Genomic DNA, 19,876 nt, shown 5'->3' on the forward strand with positions numbered 1-19,876 from the left:
CAAAGCCCAGCACGTCCCTGCCAACCTACGCAAGCCTAATTACCTCCAGACCTGTTCAATCAGAAAATCACTTAAATAGAACCTGTCTGACATTGTAACGAGCGCAAAAGCATGTGACAATTCTTTCTCCCGCCCTCTGTGGAGTGATGCTTTTTGGGAGGCGCCGCCCACTACGCAAAGCACCATGGCTGCCTGCAAACGCACAAACTGTTGCCTGAAGCCGTCTCTGTTACTATCTCTCTTAAAATACTGGTAGGAAAAATTGTACCTTGGAGTTTATTTACAAGCTCAAAATCATGTGATCGGCATGATTTCTGATCTTGTGATCTGATTGGGACAACATTAGTAGCATCTGTCAAACAAGTGTAAGGTGACTTTAACTGTAATTAAAAGTAAAGATGGTAAAATAAAGTGAGTATATAAAGTAGGCACCTCGTGGTTTAATAGGAACTGCTGAAATTAATAAATCAGCAGGCAGCATAAGAACACGATTTTGTAAATACGTTGTACTTGGTGCTCAGAACTTTTCCGATGCCACATGAACTGGTTGTGGTAGCAAAAAATAAAAACAAATCAAAGAAGCGTGTGGATTTCATCCTTTAGATGCTTACTGATCTTACGGCGGACGAGATTTGCTGACATTTTGCATGACATCAAGCAGGACCAAGGTTTTGTTTGACCTTTGAGGCACATTTTAATTGATTTTTTACGGAAAGTTTTGATAGCACTTTTGGCGTGCTTGACTTTGCAGGTTCCAGAGTATATTTGTATTGTAAATGTATGTTTTCCCTTTGTACATGAATGATGCATATTACACTGATCCACACACATGCACAATGATTTCAAACTCTCAATTTGATATAGCAGGATTCGAAACTGCAACTGACCCCCAAACCAGGTTTTTTTTTGGGCCAAACTACAACGGCCACATTCAAGTTGAATCAAAGACCACATGGCTGTAGTAAAGGAATATGCAGGAGTTTGATCCAGTATGTGGATCAACGGAGGTCGAAGTGTCGTCACATATGTGCCCTTGTGAAATGATTTGACTTGCATTCAGGACTCTTTGACCCTGACACACTCCCCGCTCATCCCCGGCTCGCACCCAGTGAAAGCCCCAAAGACTGCTTGCTTGATGAGATAATGAGGCAGCCTTTAAAAAACACTTGGCTTTTATGAGTGCGCCAAAAGTATTTAAAATAAAGTTAATTGTACATAAGCACAATCAGCTGTGAGTAATGTGCGACTTGATACCGCAGTAAACCTGAACTCAATAATTAAACTCCAGCACATGGGTGTGTGGTGAGCTACTCTGTCACCTCATGGGGAAATAACGCCAAATTCCAGCTTGGAAATGTAATTGAAAACAAATCGATGTGCGCCAGTATGAGTCCAGGTTATGATGAAGCATGACGGCACAACAATGATACTTACAAAAACAACATTAAAAATGACTGTTGCGCTCCCGCTGTCTTGTCCGCACGTGCAGCGCTTTTGCCCTTTGGGCAGCTTGTCCAGCTTCATTACAGTGTTTATCAATTCTCCCATAATGCCCGGCCTTTAACGGCCAGTGGCCTCTGTCCGCTCGGTAGTAAAGACAGTCGGCCGCCAGGAGAGTTGGTGGAATGCCCCCCCCCCCCAAAAAACGCCTCAGGTCAGAGGAAACATCATAAATTCAGGGCTTGTGTTTGCCTCCTCTTTGATGGCCTCCCCCTCTGCTCTAATTACATCCCAGCATCCACACATCACCCGTGCACAATCAGCGCTAATTTTACGCGACGCCGACAAGTTGTTAAGCAACTGTCCAAATGTGAAAAAAAAATCAGACGGCTATTGTGAGGAAGGGGATTTAAATTTGTTTAAGTCGGATTCGACCTTCTTATTATTCTTATTTAGAAAAAAACCCTAATATATAATGCAGTGCAGTTTTACACTACTGTCAACTATAAGCACAATTATAAATATGATTAACTTATTTACTTCTAGCCATTGTGAGTGACCCGCAGAATATCGCATTCTTTGACAATATAAGCAAAACCATTAATTTCTTACCAAAAAGTAAAGAAAACAAGCTTTTGGTGTACTCTAAAAACAGTCGGGTTAAATTTGGGGTAAAAAATGGACCGATACACATTTTGGGTCAATTTGACCCACTTTCTTGCATTGTTTTTCACAAAACAGCCCATCTTTTAGGTTGTTTTCTGTTAGTGAATTTTTTTCCTTTTTTTACATTCACCATTCATTCCATGAACTGAATCATCTTTACTCACGATCGCGACACACATTTTTACAACCTACCGCAACACCTACTCTTGTTTCAACCTTTTGGCATTTCTCTTCCTCGCATTGGAAATGACAAACAGAGATTCTCACGCTAATCTTTCAAGTTTCTTCTTTCTTCAAGATTTCTTCTTACCGATCCTTTTTTGAACAGTAAGTAGAACTTATTTTGTTATTACTAGCTACATGGCAATTGCTCTTTTGGTTTATTAATCCATTTGTGTTATTCTGTGGCTTCTTGTACACAAGCATTTTTTTGTTTTATTCTGCTAAAAAAACAACAACAAATAAATGGAAATGAAACAACTTCTACTCAAAAGCTATGCTGATCTCAAATCCAAAGTAATGCAATGCTGCCGTCTGCAGGGATCTGTTAGTCATTGTACTGTGATGCAAATCTGAAATTGCAAAGCTACACATTGAATAAAATAATTGCAGTGTCGAATGGTACATTTGGTACCTGGGCTTCAGTGGGGATTTCCTCGACTTAATCCACCTCCTTATACCACCACGATCACATCTTAATTACAGAAACTATCAATATTATACAACGATGCAATATAATGCAGCACTGTAGATTATCTTGAGACTTTTAGAATACATATTTATCCAATAACATGACAAAACATTTAAAAAAAAAAAGTTTAATAAAATACATGGTACTCACCAGAAATGCTGATTATTCAATAGATGAATGTGTGCAAAATGCTACTAATGTGCTTTGCTAGTTAATTGAATTGTCACTCAAAATCGACATCTACCTGTACCTTACTCCAGAATTAAAAAAATGTCACACGTTTGTTGTCATTCTCTGCCCAACTGACACGGGCGTATGAACAAACACATGGTAGAGGTTGTTCTACAGAGGGCTACTAGTCATCTTTGTAAATATGTATTAAACACATTAGCTTGCGCAGATGTACTACAGCTCACCTCTCCTTGGAGATGTTCTTGCTTTGGCGTACCCAAGCGTTCTTGAAGTCATTGCAGAACTCGTACCACAGCATAAAAACGTGACTTGGGGCCACTTCTCTATCTCCTGATTTTGGTTTCACCCCAAAGTAGGTCACCATGTCCCGGAACCTGTTGGAGTAAACAGGGCATTGAACATGTAAACAAAAAAACAAAACGTTTAAGAATTGATGTTTGATGTATTATTTCCTTGTTGTAACAATGTTTCTTGGCCAAAACTTCTATACCATTGGAAAGCAGGTTTATTTCCATTTTAAATGATGCCACATTTGTAAGGAACATGCATTAAAGTATTTTTAGAAACTAGGCAGAAAACAAGGCATTCTGGCTAGTTCATAATTTGTTCTGGGGAGCTTCAGTTACAGTACGTGGAAGACCATACACTGTGGGATTCATAACATGAGTTGTTGCAAGCCAGCCAATGTGGTTGTTTGTGTTGAGACGGAATTTCTTTGCAAATGACCAAAAATAACAGACTCAAAATGATAGGTGGGGGGAGGGGGGTGGTTGACAAAAAGGGGAGGAACTGGAAACAGAGTTTCCAGCCTGCTGGGCCACCGGGGAGTGCCAGTAGCGGTGGCTCCATTATCACATTGACCCCACAGCCTGCAGGAGCGCGAGATAGCCAAGAATGGGCTACTGCAGCTACATACGCAGCGCGTTGCGCTAGCATATTAAGCACACGCGGGCAGGAGAAGTGATCGGCTCAATCCTGAAAGACATTCAAGCTGGGCCCGTCATGAGTCAAGAGATGTTCCCTTGTCCCACATGGATGCTCACGCAGTTTCTAACCTCCAGATGGAAGGTGGCTTTGCGACGCTAATCCTTAGATCACAGTGAGTGAAATGCTGCAATATGTCGCCCATCTGGGGGAAGAAAATGGACTTCTGCCTGATCTTGCTTCCCATTCCCCCAGCCCTGCGTCATTACGTTGGGATGCTCCAAAAAAGAGAACCGTAGATCATCCCAAAAGAGACAAAAGAAATGCTCTGTCTGGACTAAGCCAACAGACATGCCGTTCCAGCTTGCCGGCTCGCTCTGGCACGACGACCTGAGTCGATCAGGTCCTCGGCTGACCCTGGGTCACGGTGTCAAAGCATGCACAAATCAAGCAACAGTTCCTTTTCCTTGTTCTCTCCGGAGCTCATGCAGCAAGCAGATAGACAAAACTTCATTCGAAACAGATGGAAACACGCTCGCACATGTGCGTTTACCTACAAAATATAAACAAAATCAAGCTGAACCTGGCAAGCCTGCTACACTTCACACACATGTAACTGTACTGCTTTTCACACTGATGATCACGTTGCCGTGCAAGGCTTTACTGCAGCATTCCTCACTGTCAGCTGTATAAAAAAAGAGCCATTACAAAACCAGCAGAATGGGGAAATATTTGGCCAGACAAGCCTACATTCCTTTGTTTCCCCAGTAAAAAGATGAGAAAAGTAAACTGTTGCATGTGAGAGTGAGTTTGTCAAGTCAATACATGGGAAACCGCGCATAAAAAAGGAGCACAACCAAAAAATGTCTGCTGGTGACAGATTGCGTAACAAATGACACTGAACATGCTGAAGGCAAATTATGAGACGTGCATGATGTCATGTAATACAGGATATAAAACAATCACATGCAAACGTCACATAGAGGGGATGCAGTTGAACCCTGAACTTCAGAACTGGCAAACGTGCTAACCAATGCTGACTTAGAGCGGAAATCAACCCCAAATTTTTCTTTACAATAATATCTTCTATGCGCTTGTCCAAACACGGCATTCTGATTAATATTGCGATTGTGGAATATGAGTTAAGCGGCAAAATCCACCCCTTTTTAGCTCATCTCAGGGGGCGGCCATTTTGTCATTTCTGTTGACTGAGAATGACATCATAACTACTCAAGGCTCAGGTAACGACCAATCACGGCTCACCTGTTTTCTGAAGCTGAGCCGTGATTGGCTGTTACCCGAGCAACTGTGATATTGTTTTCAGTTGACAGAAAGTGACAAAACGGCTGACAAGCGCGACAGAAAATGGATGGCTGGAAAATGCCAACACCGAATCCAAAAATGTGAACGTGTTCATGTTAGCAACATGAAGCGAAGATGTCACCAAAAATAGTGCGTGCAGGCGGCGAGACTCTTCCTTCCTACACTCTGGCGTCTCAACTCCCAGCCTCCCGGTGAGGCTGAGGTATCGGGTAGCACCAAAGATTGGTTGTCTATTTGCTTTGTTAACACCAAGCCATAATGTTAGAACTGCTGCTGCTCTTGTGTGTTTGAATGACCATCCCTCATCCAGCACAGATGTGAGGGCCCACCCAGGGCCCAGTGAGCCCGCTGACGCCCATATTCATCAACAGCGTGTCATTTTTATGAGGTGGCTCTATGGGAACCTGTGAGAAAACCCCCACCCAGCCCTCCGCATCTCACTTTGTGCTCGCTCTACCTCACACCAGGCAACCAGCCCCCCTCTTTAGATGAAATTAAAGGAAAAACTTCATTAAAAGCCAAGGGACAGACAGCCACAGCGCCCTTTTGATCAGTAATCCCCTTCCAGTTCAACACCTTCATTCTAGTGGTGTCCCTCGTGCAGGAAGCTAGCTGGGGCAGCGGAGGTGCGCATCCAAACTGCTTTAGTTCTCTTGACTTGGACACCGAACAATTTACAACAATTTCCAAAAGCTGTTGTGTCTCAAGAGTCCTCTTCATTTCTCCTTACATGCTTTTAAGTGGGCAGAGGTACAACAGAACACAAATACAATCATAAATCTGCCCTGTCTGTCTGCTTCTCCATCTTTTATTGCAATGAAATATTCTAGGATACTCCATCCTCCTGAACAGGAGCTTGGCAAGCTAGACGGGTCTTACAATAGTAAATCAGAATCCACTACTAACTTCAGCATGGAACAAGCCAGATAAAAAAATATAGGAAGGAAGCAAAGGCCTTGAATAAATATGGCATGTGAGTTGAGTAATGTGTAGTAATCATCGCTGTTTTTTTTGTTGTTTTTTTTAAGATGAAAATCAAGAAGCGCATTGAGGAAATGACCAAGTTATATCTTATGCAAACATGACATGATAAACAGGCAGTGTTGTGTAGCTCTTTTAAAGGAATACCCCTGTATCTCTCAAGAGTCTAAACTAAATTTAAAATTCCATTTAGTCTCTTGAGTGCCACATTTGCGTTCATACCTTTTCTGTACAGCAATGAGGCGGTCATCTTCCACAGAATGCTCTGTATGAGCTGTAACAAGAGGGAGAATTCAGACTTTCATAACTTCATGATGCAGGTGACTGTTCTTTAGGCTGTCAAATAAAATCTGCACCCCCCCCGCCAAAAAAAAGCAAAAAACCCCAAAACAAAACAGATTTCCAATTTGAATTACGTTGTCCAACCTTCACTTATAAAAAAGGCCAAGGACAATGATATTATTATTCAAACCAGGTTTGGTGTTTGTTTGTGTTTCCCTTCTGGGATTTGCTCTATTTCTCCTAATAGCAAACAAGCTTTGAAACATTTTTTGTCCCCAGATCATTTTCCTGCACGAACTTCCATAGAAATAATGAAAATAAATACTTTTTTTTGCACAGATAATAAAATAAGTGCTTGTTCTTGGGAAAACACAATCCTTAAAAGGCCATTTAGTGAAAAGCAATTTTTGGGGCTGAGAAATGATCTTTGCTGGTTGTGAGCATCTGGAACTTTTTGAAAACACCTAACACCAATACAAGAACTGAGAGCCGGCCTGGAAAATGGTGAGCGAGGAAATTGGCGTATCTGGTGAGCACCACAGTAGTTGTTTACAGTGGTCGATTGTAGCCTTTTTACCTTGAACCACGTTAATAATAGAAAAAGTAGCGAATACCCATTTGGTGTGTATGTTTAACATTTTAAAGCGGAAGTCAACTCCAAAATGTTCTTAACAATAGTATGTTCTATGCAGTGCCACTAGTCTAAACGCGGCATTCTGATTGATATCGTGTTTGTGGAATATTTGTTAAGTAGTATATTCCACCCATTTGTGTCCATCTCATTGGGCGGCCATCTTTTCAACTCTGTCGACTGAAAATGACATCACAGATACTCAGGGTTCAGGTAACAACCAATCATGGCTCAGCTTCAGAAAAACAGGTGTGCCATCAATTTCAGTCGACAGCAAGTGACAAAATGGCCGCCCACTGAGATGGCTAAAAATGGGTGGATTTTGCTGGTTAATTCCACAAACACATTATTATCAGAATGCCATGTTTAGACTAGTGAAGGTGCATGGACGATATTATTGCAAAGATTTTTGGGGGGTTGACAAACTGAATGGCTTGGCTTGTGTTATACTGAAGAGTCCCTTTACAGCTTTCTTGACGTACAGGGGAGGCAAGGCGACCCCGGAAAAAGATTTGCTGCTTGGAAACTAATACCTGATATGTTGACAAATCACTGCTTTTCACATGATGTATATTTGATAAAAATGAGCACAATGATTAACTCCCAGTTTGGGCTCCTTCCCTGTCATAAGCAAAGCAATGTGAATATGATTCCAATCATTCTGTATGCTTCTTAGCGGGAATTAAAGTTGCTAGTCGTGTTCTCGGACAAGTCGCTAAACATGGGGATATAGAGAGATATGTTTCGACTAACAACCGCTTGAAAATAATCCCCACCCAACACCGGTGGAGTCCAGAAGAGGGCACTGTGTTCATTGCCCATTGTGGCATCAGTCAAGTGACGGCAGTAGAAGAAGAGCAATGGGCAGGAAGAGTGTACATTGTAAAATTGGACATGCCATCAAGTGTTGACGCACGGGAGTGTGACGGCGGGTGTTAGGGCGTGGAGCCGCGCTCTGTTAGCGGAGGTGTATGTGTGGACTGCAAGTGGGCTCAATCAGGGTTGAACAGAGAGGCTCCTGTGGACTCTTGCCATGTAAAAGTGTCTAAATGCAAGGCAGATGTGTGTGGCAAGCTAGGCCGAGGTGCAAGAATTTATCTAGCGCCAGAGAGTGCCTGTGATCTCAGATTTATTGCATTTTTCCAGATTCATCCCTTTTACAATGACGGGGGACCTTTCCTCCTTTGAGATTTAAGAGGGGGAAGTCTCCCAAAAATTGTTCAAAGGCCGGTTTGGGGGTCTTTTGGGAAAAAAGGTAAGCTTCACACACCGACCATCCACCCCTTCGACTTTATTCCTTTTTTACATGTATGTGGGCCACTGTGCTGAGGTAGCCCTAATGAAGGGAGGGGCTGACCATGTCTGGGTTACAAGGAGGAGGCGGGAGGGGAGGGGGGCCGTGACCAATGGCGTTTGTCACAGTGGGGGTCAGGCTGGCGCCTGAGGTACTCCAGCGCTGGGGCTGTGTAGAGGTAGCGCTGGAGCCGAGGGAGAGAGAGGGCGTGAGCGAGCGAGAGCACGCGTGAAGTGTCTCTTTCTGTGCTCCCTATGTGCAAACATGAAACCAGTAGTCGCTAACTAGAAAGTTATGAGACGTGCATGCTGAGAGGGACAATAACTTTGGGCTTTAAAAACTTGACACACTTTTCTAAAGCACTTTTCTACCTGGTGCTCAGATAACAAAGAAAAGAGTGGAGAGTATTTGAAGCGGGATGCTGAGGATCTTGGGGGCATCCTTTCCTGTCTCACTTACCTCTACTAGAAATGGATCAAGCCGTTTCCCCACCGCAAATGTTATGTAAATCACTTGTTTCAAAATGATGAGTGATTTGGGTTGTGACTCACTGACAACATAGCTTAAGGGCTACGATGAAACTTTTACACCTCGCCACAGAGCCAGCAAGATGACATTAAAAGCGCAACTTGTTTTCAATTAGCCGGTGCCGGTATTCAACACAAGAATATGTCCGTCCAAATCTCCCCAGAGGTTTCAAAGAGCTCTCATTAAAAATGGGAATCAAAAGGAGGATCATAAAAGTTAGACCGCAACTGATTTTTTCTTTCTTTTTGAAGGGAAAGCTGTGAGTGATAAGAACACAGGAAGACAAAGATGCATTTTAAAGACGTGCAGTGTTATGCAATTCCGTCCACAATTAAAAACTGGCGTCTTAAGAACTTTTGTCAAAATACCCCAATTATCAAAAATTAAACAGTGTGGTCCTCCACTTTAATGTGATTCAAATGTCAATTTAATAATAGGCCCCTTTCATACTAGAAAATGCAATTCTCTCCAAAGGAAATCAGGGCGAAAGATTAACAGTGGTTAAAACATCCCGGCAGATGAAAAGCAAACCCCAGACAGCATGCAATGGGGATGACATCCCAGAAATGTTATGTTTTACCGCGGTGTCGTGGCAATTTTGCCACGTCATTCCTTTGTGCTCTAAGATTTTTCAATTCTTGCCCAACATTTCAGAACCAATGAAGTTTCGAATGATGTGCACTAAAGTGTGCTCATCATTTTTATATCAATGCCGAACATCACACTTTTCAAACGATTCAAACCAAAAATTTAAATTTTTCCGACATCATCAATATCAATAAAATCCCCAAATTGAGGTTACCTCTTCCTTCCACATTTCACGACCAATCCAAAACGTTACTGTTCGTTACTGTCAAACTGTTCAGCTTTCACAGCTTTTTCACAATTAAACTCCCTAGTTAAGACATATTTTACGTTATTTAGCTGCTCCCACATTTCATGACCGATTGAAAACATTTCAACTCACATTCAACATTTTAACAATTCAGTTACTTATATGGCATTCATGTTCGGCAGCAGCACCATCATTATCGTGCAATTTCTACACAAATGACATTTTCTGGTTATAACATGATACACATTTGAAACAGGCCAAACAATAAAAAGAAATTGACATTTTGTGTTGCCAAACCAATGGCGAAGAAAAAAAATCTGAATAAGGATGCTGCTGTCACTAGATCACAGAATATCCCCATAAGGCTCTGTGTGCAGCATGTGGGATGACATCAGCGCAAATTGACTGGGTGTTTAAAGTTTAAGAAAAAGAATGGCCCTGAAGGAGCCACATATTTTGTTCTTTTATTAAATTTGAATCTGTTGTGAAATGGCGATTTAATTGCGTGCCGTTAAACAACAACTCTTGTTTGAAGTGGCTCCAAAGTGGGGCAAACACGCAGTGAGACAAGAGGAGAACAGCGTGTAAAAAGCACGGATGACTGGATTTGTGAGGGATCCACTCGTGAAACAGGCAGAGATCATACGGGGAAATTTAAGAGGGACAGCGCAGGGCGTTTGGGTTCACCTGCAGGCCCCGCTGCGAGGCTCTCCGCAGGCTGGGTTACAGGTCAGCGCTTCCCGGGAACACTACGTTCACAACACACTTGATCTGTTCGATCATACTCAAGCAGTAGGACCAGGCTTGGCCTAAACACATGTTCATTTGTGTGTCTTGTGGATACGATCCAATTTCTACAATGTGCCAAACACATGCATCTGCGCTCGGCTTGCCCGCGTTTACCTGGGTGACAAATCCAATCACTCCAATGACTCAGAGTTTAATAGTCTCGGCCGTTGTTTGATGTGCTAACGTTTGGTTTGCCGTTTGAAGTCACGGGATCATCACAAAAGATGATTACACGACGCATGCCCCCCTCTGAAGACACGGGCAACAGCTTGCGGTGTAAAGGGGGTTTCCACATAGCGACCTGATGTCAGATATACTTTTGTCATGTGCTGGTCGATGATAGCTTCAGTGGCTAACAATCGACGGTACCAATAACATTTTGGCACTTTTCCATTTGTGCAAAATAAGCGCAAAATATGTCGCCAGCAATCCTCACAAAACTCCATGAGAGAACTCAACATACTATAATAGCTGGTTATTATAAGTACCTCTTGTGTCAGTCTACTAGCATGTAATATTGACAAGTGCTTGAGTCAAAAAGTTCCCGTGACGGTGGTGCACAGTCGTGATCCACTCAAACAGGCCCGTCTTTACAAGGCTTAGCCAGAGATGCCCCTTTGCTTTATGGCAAGAAAGGAGTACAGGGGAGTCATGTTGGAGGCAACGCGATACCTTCTACAGGCCAGTAGACCGTCCTCACACTGTCTTACGACAGCCCCTGGCTCAGCAACGACACAAATACACTGACACGACATGGTCACTAACCAGCTGACTGTCTGACATGACAAAAAAAAAAAAGAAAGAAAAAACATAATTATACCTTCTTCTGCTTCTTGACCAGCTCTTCTGCACCTCTTTGAAGAGGCAGAGAATATGCACATGAGTGCCCATCTCACCACTGGTGCTGCTTTTACCTCATCTGAGCTTTAGCAGGTGATTTTGACCCATTGAGAAAAGATTTGAAATACATTTCCTCCTTTCCATTACATATGCATTTAATGTAGAAAAAAATATTTAAAGACCAGTGATTCATTTGTGGAATACTAAAAAGCAAGGTAAAAAAACCAAAAAACATATCATAATCCTTAATTGGACATTGTTATAATAATCAACTAAGTGATAAAAAAGTAATTCTGTTGATTGTTCCAACTAAAACAAAATGGAGTGCAGTAATTACTGAAGACTACTTTCAAAGAACAACAACATGATATCAGCTATGAGAATTGAGCAAAATGTCCTCTTATCTTCTACCACAGATGCCATACAATATCGGAGTGGAAACAGGAGTTGAGAACATTCAGAGTTCCCTCCCTTTCCATAAAAACAATAATAATAAAAAACAACAACTATGAACCATTGATTTCATCAATGACATATTGTCAAATAGCAACTGTAATCATTATAGTATTTTCTGTCTGAGTTTCTTACTTACCATAGTTTGAAATTCCAACAGGCTAGTGGACGTAACAAGCTAATTTTTTCACTGTCCAATGAGCAAGTTATCATTGAACTGTATGAAGTCTGCCTAGCACTGTGGCCTCAGGAGGCGGCCATCTTGTCACCTTCTGTCGACTGCAAATGACATCACAACTGCTCAGGGCTCAGGTAACGACCAATCATGGCTGATCTGTTTTCTGAAGCTGAGCCATGATTGGTCGTTAGCTAAGCCCTTGAGCAACTGTGATGTCATTTTCAGTTGACAGAAGTGACAAAATGGCCGCCCCCTGAGATAGCTAAAAACGGGTGCATTTCTCATATTCTACAAACACAATCTTAAAGATATTGCCTTGTTTCAACTAGTGGGCCTGCATAGAACATATTGTTGAAAATCAGGAAAAGAATCCCAACTCTTCTGTTCATTTAAGTTTTGCTTCCTACAAGTTATGACTTTTAAGCTTCTCTGGTACCTAAAGTTGAATTTGTTGACCGTTAATTTCTTGGCCGGAAGCCATGCAAATATGCACACAATCAGAAACCGTATTTCGGTGCAGCTTGAACAATGCGTTAGCTTGAGGCAAAGTTTGATAAGCATTACAATCACTGCATTACGAGGATTCTACAATGACGCAAAATTAAAATGTATGACCTACTGTAACACTATATGTTGTGTACATGCTAGTTTGTCACAAAACACAATCCTTTGCTACAGCAAGTTTTCATAAAATGTAGAGTTGACTCACCAGTTGAGATAAAGCCCACCATCTTCTGTTTGAACGGCTGTAGGTGTTCCATTGCTGAGTTAGCACACACCTTCTGTACATCTCGCTCGCAAACTGATGGAAAAGGAGGGAAATGATAGATTACATACTATTGGAAGGGATTAAGGATGTAGGGTCCAAAAATAAAGACATTAAAATAAGGTAATGCTACATCAGCAATTAGGTGAAAAAAAAAGAAGAGCAAATGTGCTGAAGGTGAAAATTGCGGCATGGTACCGTCAGAGGTGACTGTGCATGTGCGTGTGTTCTGTTTCCTGATGGGTTTTCGCTGCTGTGCCAAATGACATGACTCGCACGCGCTTGCAGGAAACGGCCGTGACTGAGCATGTTCCAACCGATACCTTTCCCACTTCCTGTCAAAAGCAAGTCTGGGATGCGATACACGCACGATACACGCAGATGCCGGATGAGAGAACTCTGGCACAATGTTCCAACCTGCAAGTCATTAATGGCTGCAATAAATACCTCCACTTGACTAAATAGCTAAATTGTTATGCAACAAACAAGAGCATTAAAAGCGTGGCGTTGTGTCTTTGCGATGTTTGCACCTGCAGCTCAGTAAACTCCGTCTATCACATCATTTAATGGTTGTCTGAAGAAATCACAGAGGAAATGTCTGTTTGAACTATAAGCAGTCAGAATCAAATTCACTTCCTAAATCCACAAGAGCCAACACTTACGACAATATAAAAAAAAAAACCACAAACAGAACAACCAAAATATCCTGTTTCGACAAACCACATTTCCTCTGCAGAAATACCCCAACTCCAAAAGACCCATTAAAGTCGAAAGACTACAGCTTAGAAGCGGTTCTACTCAAAACGTGGTCCAGACAGAAAACTCCGCAAGAGGGAAAGCCGCAAAGCCACAGCAGCTACAAAGAATACAGCTGGTCTGACTTTTGGAAGAAAAAAAAAACAAAGCACGGTTCATTCATGAAACCTAAATTCCTAATAAAATGTCTTTACTCAAAGAGGAAGTCAACCCAAACATATTTTTTTCAAGAATATGTTCTATAAAAGCCCACTAGTTGAAACAAGGCATTCTGATAAATATTGCGTTTGTGGAATATGAGTTAAGCAGCAAAATGCACCCGTTTTTTAGCCGTCTCAGGAGGGGGCCATTTTGTCACTTCTGTCGACTGAAAATGATATCACAACTGCTCAGGGCTCAGGTAATGACCAATCATGGCTGACCTGTTTTCTGAAGCTGAGCCGTGATTGGTCGTTACCTGAGCCCTGAGCAGTTGTGACGTCATTTTTAGTCGACAGAAGTGACAAAATGCCCATCCCCAGAGATGGCTAAAAAGGGGTGGATTTTGCTGCTTATCTTATATTCCACAAATGCAATATTAATCAGAATGCCATGTTTGAACTTGTGGGCCTGCTGGGAACATATTCTTGAAAAAAAAATGTGTTTGGGCTGATGTGCTTTTAAGATGTTGTGTACTTTCACCTATTGATCACAGAAGAAAGCATGGAAAATTAAAGTGGAAGTCAAGTCCAAAAATTTCTTACAAATAATACAGTATGTTCACTGTGATCCATTAGTCTTAACAGTGTAGGGTGGGCGCATAGAACATATAGACAATTTTTGACTTGACTTCTACTTTAAGAACGGCTAGAGTAGATATATATATATATATATATATATATATATATATATATATATATATATATATATATATATATATATATATGTGTGTGTGTGTGTATTTAAATGGCATTATTTTAGTGGTGTGTGGCTTCCTGAAATTTCATTTTGCAATTTCTATACTATGTATATTGTACATTCAAGTATGAAAAACTGCAAAATTGGAAACAAGAGTTTTTCGCTGGACAATATACTACAGAGCTAGCAAGACAGATCAATAGAGAGATACTGTACTTTATTAAGAAGTCACAACAGCAATATTGACCCATATACCGGTATGTACTTTTTCATTGAATAATATAAATATAACATAGGCCCTATACTTTACGGTCTGATGAATCAGATTGCGGATTACCTAAAACCAATGACTTGGCTACCTAGCTACATACCTACCTAGGTGTAAATATATACTATGTATTCTATAGTACAAAGTGGAATTACATTTTATGTTTTCAAATGAAAAAAACAAACATGCATGACATAACGGGTTGTTTTAAGTAATATTCGTTTTCTATTTATTAAACACTGAAACTATAGTAGTTCATGTGAACAGGCTCAAATGTCGGCAATTATATGGAAGGATGACCATAAGATAATTGAGTCATTAACTTTAAATGAGATATCAAATTACATGACTGTGTAAGCAAACTACGTACATACTATTAAGACATCGATTCCACATTCAGCTGGAGGCTTTTCCCAGATAAAATGGAGACAAATGATTTCTAAGATGTATTTAATACAGTGTGTTAAGATCAATTGTTAGCTGTCATGCAAGTCCAGTGTCTCGACAGACAACAACCACAACCATAGATTTTTTTTTTTTTTTTGATAACTGTCTCTACTGGTGATCGTCAGACAGTCTGGGTCATGATGGGAGCCAGCACCGATCTTTAAAGGTAGACTCAGCATCTTTGGCAGCCAAGTTAATCGCCATCTAGATATATTGGGAAAAAAATGCTGGCATGCTTCAGTCGTTTACAGAACCAGTATGGTGATGAATGTTAGCGTGTGTTTTATAGGCTGTGTTAAATCAACAAACCCCCAAGAGAATTTGAGCCTTTCCTGAGCCAGCGGCGATTTGCAAGCGCATCCAAGCAGGAGCCCGCACACGAGAGATAAACACTAGTCAGATACCCTGCAGTGCTTCGGGTCTGCGGAAGAGCCTCCACCAGCTATTGCGTAAAATGAAGTAAAATGAGGGTGGCTGGGGGGCAGTAAGTGGGAAGGAAAACAATTGACTTGCTAGCTTGTTGAACTGACCTTTAGTATACACTTGCCTCCACTTTACAAAATGAAAGTACAACACAAGAATGCAAGACAAAGAAATATACACCACAGATGAGCTGTTCGGTGGATGGTATAGACTCAGACTCAGATTTATACTTCATAATGAACAGGAATCTAAAAACGATTCATTTATTACAGTATTTATCGATGAATGCAGGCTTTTATTGCCCCATTTGTAGCTCTAACTTTATTGTTAGTGCCTTTTGTCAATTGCATTGTTGTAGGGCTGTAGGGTGCTACAGCAACACGCTTGCGTATGAGACTTCACACGTGGCGTTCCGAGCACAACCTCCGTTGTAAAATGGACTTCAGGCTAAAGGCCATGTCTGAAACTGACATTAAGGGCCATTTAAAATCAGGACACTGCCTGATTTGCCACAGTGATGAATGCCTAACTGCGGGCCAGGCTTTCTGTGAAATCTAAACTCCCCCGAGTAGCAAAAGAAGTCTTTCTTTTTTATTTGATCTACATTCGAGTGTCACAGCTCTGCTGTCCACTTTAATTAAAGAGCACGGTCACAGAGGAATGTCGCTAATCAACGCGCTTTAATGAGAGTGCAGTTGCAAGTTGGGTGTGAATTGTTGAGCCAATGATAAAAAAAAAAAGGCTGGCCAAATTTTGTCTTTATCTAAAAACAAAGAAATTACACTATGGTATTTAATATGTGTATGATATTTGTGGCATAGCTTGGCCAAACTGTGGCACTTTTGGGACGTTTTACTTTTTGGAGTTTCCATTGTAATTCAAATGCCGAGTGTGTTGTTATCTTCATTAAGGTTGTGGGTGAGCTGGAGCCAATCCACAGATGACTTTGGGCAAGAGGCAGAGTACAGTACATACACATAAACCAACCATTCACCTCATAGTCTTCAATTAACCCAACATGCATGTTTTTGGATTGTGGGCTCTCACCACAGGTAGAACGTAGCCCAGATTTTTGAACTCCCAACCTCAAAACTATGAGGCGGACATGTTCCACACTCGCTCACTGTGCTGCCCATAAGCCATGATGATAACATAAATGTTCATATAGAGCATGATTGTTTGTGTGAGCTTAAAGTCCTACAGTACGTTTGGATCCTTTGGGTTTGATCCACTCATTGTTCTCTCCCTCAGCGCATATCGAAGTCATCAGCCTCTCCCCAAACAGGAAACCTTGTCAAAAGTGTATCAAGTTTCTGCAGAATCAAAATGGCAACCTGGTGGATGAGGAACTAGAAAGAGAATTGACACCTACTAGACACCGTTTGCACACTGTAAGCCCAAAAAGTTCAAAGTCCATTTTGCAAACACACTTCTGCAAAATTAGATATATCATCACAAGAGACAATATCTCATTGATGCAAACTTTCAGCAGCAATTTGGAAGAGGGTTGGCAACACCGGAAGCGATGTGCTAACACCAAGTCTCCTGACCTTTAACCCAAGGTCAGAGAGTAAAGACACTGCAGTCGCTACCTTAGTATCAGGTGAGGGGCACACAGACTTGCTCGGGATATTCAAATTTCAAAACGGGATTGAACGTGAGTCTTTCACACTGTCCACAATGTGCTAGCATTGTAATTAAGACCAGTTGCTTTCTTCAGGCGAGTTTATAACAGGCAGGCATAAATATTTATCCCTGGTGGCTACACAGGATAATAGCTGGTGGGAGTCATAGGTGGGGCTCAGCAAAAGTCCACAATCCAACACCCGCCTTGTGATGCTTATACCCCGGAGGACTACTGTGCCAGACTGCGCTGCGACAGATCAAATACGAGCGCTCTTGTGTTGCATTTATTGTCTTCAGGTCGTCTATTTTCCCTCATAAATGAGTGACAGCTTGAGGTGGGTCCGGCTACTTCAGGAGAGTCTTTGTATTTTACCCCCAGGTCAGAGAGGAGAGTGCTTTAACAGCGATCTAAAAAAACGTAGGGGAGAACTGAGAGCAAATCTAATTGCTTTCATATGCCGTATTATTGGTTGATTTAAATAACCACAGACATAAGGGGCACACAGGGGCATCGCCTTTAACCTCTATGTGGCCCTGGCTGGCCAAGACTGACTGGCGAGAAAGTTGACTGCAACACTGACGCCACTGCAGACACACACAAGCAACATCAAAAATTAAAACTTCGGCGTATATACAGATACTTTATTAAGGGAAATCCAAGCTTCCAGTAGCTTACACTACAAAACCAAAAAAGATGACACAAAAACAACAGAAATCCTGATCTGGGTTGTGAGGAGCTGGAGCATATCAGAAACTGATTTCGGGACAAAGGCGGACTAACCCCCTGGGCTGGTTGCCAGTCAGTAACAGGGTGGAATAAAATAAAACAAAATTATCAATACTAAAGGTTAAGGTAGTAATACAGTTGCAATACATGCTCAGAGTCATATGCAAAGGGATGTGAACATTTACCAAAGCCCAAAATGCTATGTAGAAAATGTTAATTAATTTTTCCCCCCTCTGCTCTTAAAGCCGAAGTCAACCCAAACATATTTTTTTCAAGAATATGTTGTATGCAAGCCCACTAGTTGAAACACGGCATTCTGATTAATATTGCGTTTGTGGAATATGAGTTAAGCAGCAAAATCCACCCGTTTTTAGCCACCACAGGGGCGGCCATTTTGTTACTTCTGTCGACTGAAAATGATATCACAGATGGTCAGTTCTCAGATAACGACCAATCATGGCTCAGCTTCAGAAAACAGGTGAGCTGTGACTAGCCGTTAGCTGAACCCTGATGTCTGTGATGTCATTTTCAGTCGACAGAAGTGACAAAATGGCCGCCCCCCCAGAGATGGCTAAAAACGGGTGGATTAACTCTTATTCCACAAACGCAATATTTATCAGAATGCCTTTAAGAAATGCAGAGACAGCTGATGTAGGAATATTTCTTGAAGCGTAAACCTAATAGGCAAAACGTCAAAAAATACATGTGCTGGAAAGAGTTACAAATGGACATGCATTGATGCTAAAGAAGCTAAGCCAATGAATGCACAAGAGGCACACATTTCCCATGTCTGATCTTCCCATGTAAGATCATGTGTCACTCTCCACTTCATCTCAACTCATGCATCCTCCTTGGCTGAACGTGACAGCAGTGCTACAGCAACTGGCAAGACCGTCTGGATCAGGCTGTTGCTGGCTACGCACATTCGGTGTCACTGTAAAACCTTCCGTTTTTTTTTTTTTCAGTTTTGATTAAGAACTGTTTGTTTTCCTCTCGCCTTCTCCTCCTCTCCAACTCCACTTCATTTTCCTCATGACCACACCAACATTTTTGAATCTAGTTTGCACATGTTAGACACATGTTGGGCTCAGATTGCACAATACAAACTGGAAAAACGGAGCCAATGGCCTGAATTTGATTTTAATATTTAATAGGTCGGGTTTATATGTGTCTGGACCACAACCACGATCCATTAGCCATGTTAATATCATCAACCGCAACTGTGAAGTGGGCACTTGGAGACTGCCTTTCACCCCTGATTGTGCGACTGTGTGTCACAACCCGCAGGAGACACACTCGCACACACACACTAGTTGTGCCACGGCGCAGACTGCTTTTAAATATCTTTTCAAATGGTTGATGATTGATTCAGATGCATGCTGATGTCATATTTGAGAATGACATAAAATGACATACAACATACACATTAGCACAGCGCAGAATCTGTGTGCTTGCGCCTAGATCAAATTTACAAAAATTGCGTTACACCATCTGTACCACAACTTAGACATGGTTTCACCGTGTCTAAAGGCTAGTCTACTTCTGTCACCAGATTATTAGGTGCGCCGGGGACGTGTAATACAAAATGGCCTTGTTCTGCTGGAACGCTCAGCAAGGTGTAGCATGGTCTGCCAAATTCCCAAACACAGTAATCTAGACTTGCCCTGGCATGAAAATGAGTGCACATGCGCCTCTCTACAAAAATAGGGCCCTAAAACAATAATGATCTCTTTAAATTGAAGAAAACTGAATTCAACAGTTTTTATTGGAACATTTGGAGGTCCCTGGAAATTGCTTGTGTATGCCGAATAGTAATTCACACAATACAAACTGGAAAAAATGAGCCAGTGGCCTGAATTAGATTTTAATATTTAATTGGTCGGATTAAAATGCGTCTGGACCACAACCACAATTCATCA

At 41.6% G+C, this 19,876-nt stretch overlaps 1 protein-coding gene across 2 annotated transcripts in view; it reads right to left on the reverse strand.

The window, feature by feature from the left end:
• LOC147137520 (formin-like) overlaps positions 1 to 19,876 on the reverse strand; it is a 57,130-nt gene that overhangs the window by 2,076 nt on the left and 35,178 nt on the right. For both annotated transcript variants that reach the window (XM_086048837.1, XM_086048838.1), the window contains 3 exons: positions 12,757 to 12,849; positions 6,440 to 6,491; positions 3,214 to 3,363 (listed from right to left, as the gene is read on the reverse strand). In XM_086048837.1, the coding sequence (XP_085904963.1) occupies positions 3,214 to 3,363; positions 6,440 to 6,491; positions 12,757 to 12,849 (295 nt within the window). The remainder of the gene's footprint in view (positions 1 to 3,213; positions 3,364 to 6,439; positions 6,492 to 12,756; positions 12,850 to 19,876) is intronic.

Source organism: Filicampus tigris, chromosome 13 (assembly GCF_054856515.1).
Source record: "Filicampus tigris isolate MCC_2025a chromosome 13, RoL_Ftig_1.0, whole genome shotgun sequence".
In the NCBI taxonomy this organism is placed as follows: Eukaryota; Metazoa; Chordata; class Actinopteri; order Syngnathiformes; family Syngnathidae; genus Filicampus; species Filicampus tigris.